Source organism: Bison bison, unplaced genomic scaffold, assembly GCF_000754665.1.
Source record: "Bison bison bison isolate TAMUID 2011002044 unplaced genomic scaffold, Bison_UMD1.0 scf7180017864371, whole genome shotgun sequence".
NCBI classification, from domain to species: domain Eukaryota; kingdom Metazoa; phylum Chordata; class Mammalia; order Artiodactyla; family Bovidae; genus Bison; species Bison bison.
The window spans coordinates 6240871-6243143 of NW_011494943.1; the positions used below are offsets into that span (position 1 = coordinate 6240871).

Consider the following 2273-nt stretch of genomic DNA (forward strand, 5'->3'; position numbering starts at 1 on the left):
CAGATGTCCTGATGGCCCCAGGGTTGGAAGCATCAGCAGACATGAAGCCTGCCCAGGCCACGCCCACTGTCCTCAAGTAACCCCCACGAGGCCCTGACGTTGAAACTCGGTGGCCAGCCCAGCACCCCAGAAGAGCCGGCGCTTCTGCTAGCACGGTGTCCGGTGTGACGGGCGACGTGTGACCTTGTCCTGACTGCTCCCTCCCCTCTCTCCCACAGTACTCGCCCAGCATGCGGGCCACCTACCTGTCCGTGGCAGATGAGCACCTGCGGCACTACGGGAATGAGTTTCCAGGCTAACACGCTTTCCGGAGTTCCTGCCTCCTTGCTCCGTTTTGGTTTTTAACTAAGGCAAATGCAAGTGTGTTTCTTTAACAGAAACCAAAGGCATATATAGAGACTGCAGGTCGGAAGGCTCCAGCTGGCGCCAGGGAGTGACTGGAGATTCAGGGAGAGTCAGCCTGGGGTTGGCTGACATTCCTGGGCAGACAAGCCCCGTGAGCTGGACCAGCCCTCTCCCTCCGCTGACTCCCTTTCCACACCGGAAACGCCCCCAAGTGCTTGGCTGTCCCTAAGCTAGGAGCCTGGCTCAGCTCACCCCTGACTCCCTGCTCACCAGGTGGGGAAGGGCAGTGATGAGGGGCTGGGTGAGGCTCTAGGGCCCCCTTGCCGGGACTCTGCCTCCTGCAGACACAGCCGGGAGCCCAGGTGACCATTCTCGGGGTCACCTCTCTCCTCCTGGCTGCTCAGATGGGTACCATTTGCCCACAGGTAAAGGCAGGTGGGCTGATCAGGAGATGCTTTTTAAGGTGACATCCCTGATGAGACCAGACACTGTCCAACTCAGTCTCCCGGGGCCCAGTGGACTCTTCCCGGCCACGGAGGGAAGGCCTTGGCAGGTTCTGCCTGTGAGGCCAGGAGCTCCAGGGCCTTGCAGCCTGCTGGGCTTCCAGGGAGCGGTGGTGGGCCTGTCTTCTCTGCAACTTCTGTCGCCTCCCCTCCATTCCAGAATCTCCGCTGTGAGATTGCTCATGGCGGGAAGGGCGGTCTCAGGTATTCACAGACACTTTTAAAAAGCGACTCTCTTTCTTACCAGTGTTCTAAAGATTCTTGATTATCCAAAGAATTACAACTCATCCCACAAGCCAGTTTTTACAGCAGATGTGGGGCTGATCCCTCCCACCTGATTTGTCGACCAAAACAGAGGTCAGTGAGACACCCTGTCCCCAGATGCTGGTTGGTGGGGATATGTGTTCATCCCACCTGGACGGACGCATCTTGAGAGAATAAAGTCTCTGGGAGGGAAGTCTGAACGTGAACAGTCTGGTCCCGGAGACCGGCTGCTTGGCCACATCAGCTCTCCCTGCTTCTATCTCCAAGTAGGTCCTAAAGGTTTTAGCAAAACGGTGTCCTGATGTACAGACGGGCATCTTCCCTACCTCTCCCTCCACCCTGTCCCTACCCCCGACCCGTACCTGCTGGGTGAGGGAGGAGCCTGGGGACCAGGAAGAAGTAATGACTCACCACCTCTCCACTGAGGATCCAGCGTTAGCGACTTTGGTGCTTCCAACCTCCTGCCGACAAAGAGTGCCCGGCCCGGGAGGCCCACAGTCTCTCACGCCAAAGCAGGGGCGTGGGGTAGCGTGGCTGTGGACCGGGCACCGCTTCTGGTCAAAAGGCTGAACAGCAGAGTGGTTCTCAGGCCCCAGCCAAGCCTCCCCGACCGCAGGGCCACCGGGCCGCCGGGACTCTCTGTCTCCCTCATTCCCCTGTACATACGTGTACCATGACCCCACCTTCGTGAGGCCGTGTCGCGTGCAGACAGGAACTCTGCAACGTCAAGGTGGTGCTTCTTAACATTCCTCGTTGGCCACTAGAGTTGTTTTTAATGCATGTAAACTAAACTAGAATCCCTTGGGTGGTTCCTGGAGGAGCCGAGTAGGCACACCTCTGCTTAATACAGGTGCGCCCTCACCTGGGGAAGAAATAAACCACTGGTACTAAAGTGCATCCCGTGTCTGACTTCCTGGGCTTCGGGGATGATGACCGGAACTGATAGCACCTACTGGCTGGGTTACACTCAGGGAGGGGATCAGAGCGGGTTTCAGTGTTGAGGATTTAAAGACAGGGCTGTTGGAAGAAAACAAAAAAGAAAACGAAATAGAGACAGGGCCTCACCTTGCTGCTCTTCGGGATCAAAGTCAGGCCTCCTTTCTGCCTGAGTCTCCAAAGCTCCCCTTCGAGGTGATTGCTTTTAGGGTTACTGATAACAAG

The 2273-nt window shown here is 57.1% G+C and overlaps 1 protein-coding gene across 1 annotated transcript in view; it reads left to right on the forward strand.

Moving 5' to 3' along the window:
- The window catches only part of TTYH2 (tweety family member 2), a 36638-nt gene extending 34629 nt beyond the window's left edge, over positions 1–2009 (forward strand). Inside the window, exon 15 of the mRNA XM_010856098.1 lies at positions 219–2009. Within this exon, the coding sequence (XP_010854400.1) occupies positions 219–299 (81 nt within the window). The 3' untranslated portion in view covers positions 300–2009. The remainder of the gene's footprint in view (positions 1–218) is intronic.
- The last annotated feature ends 264 nt before the right edge of the window (positions 2010–2273 follow it).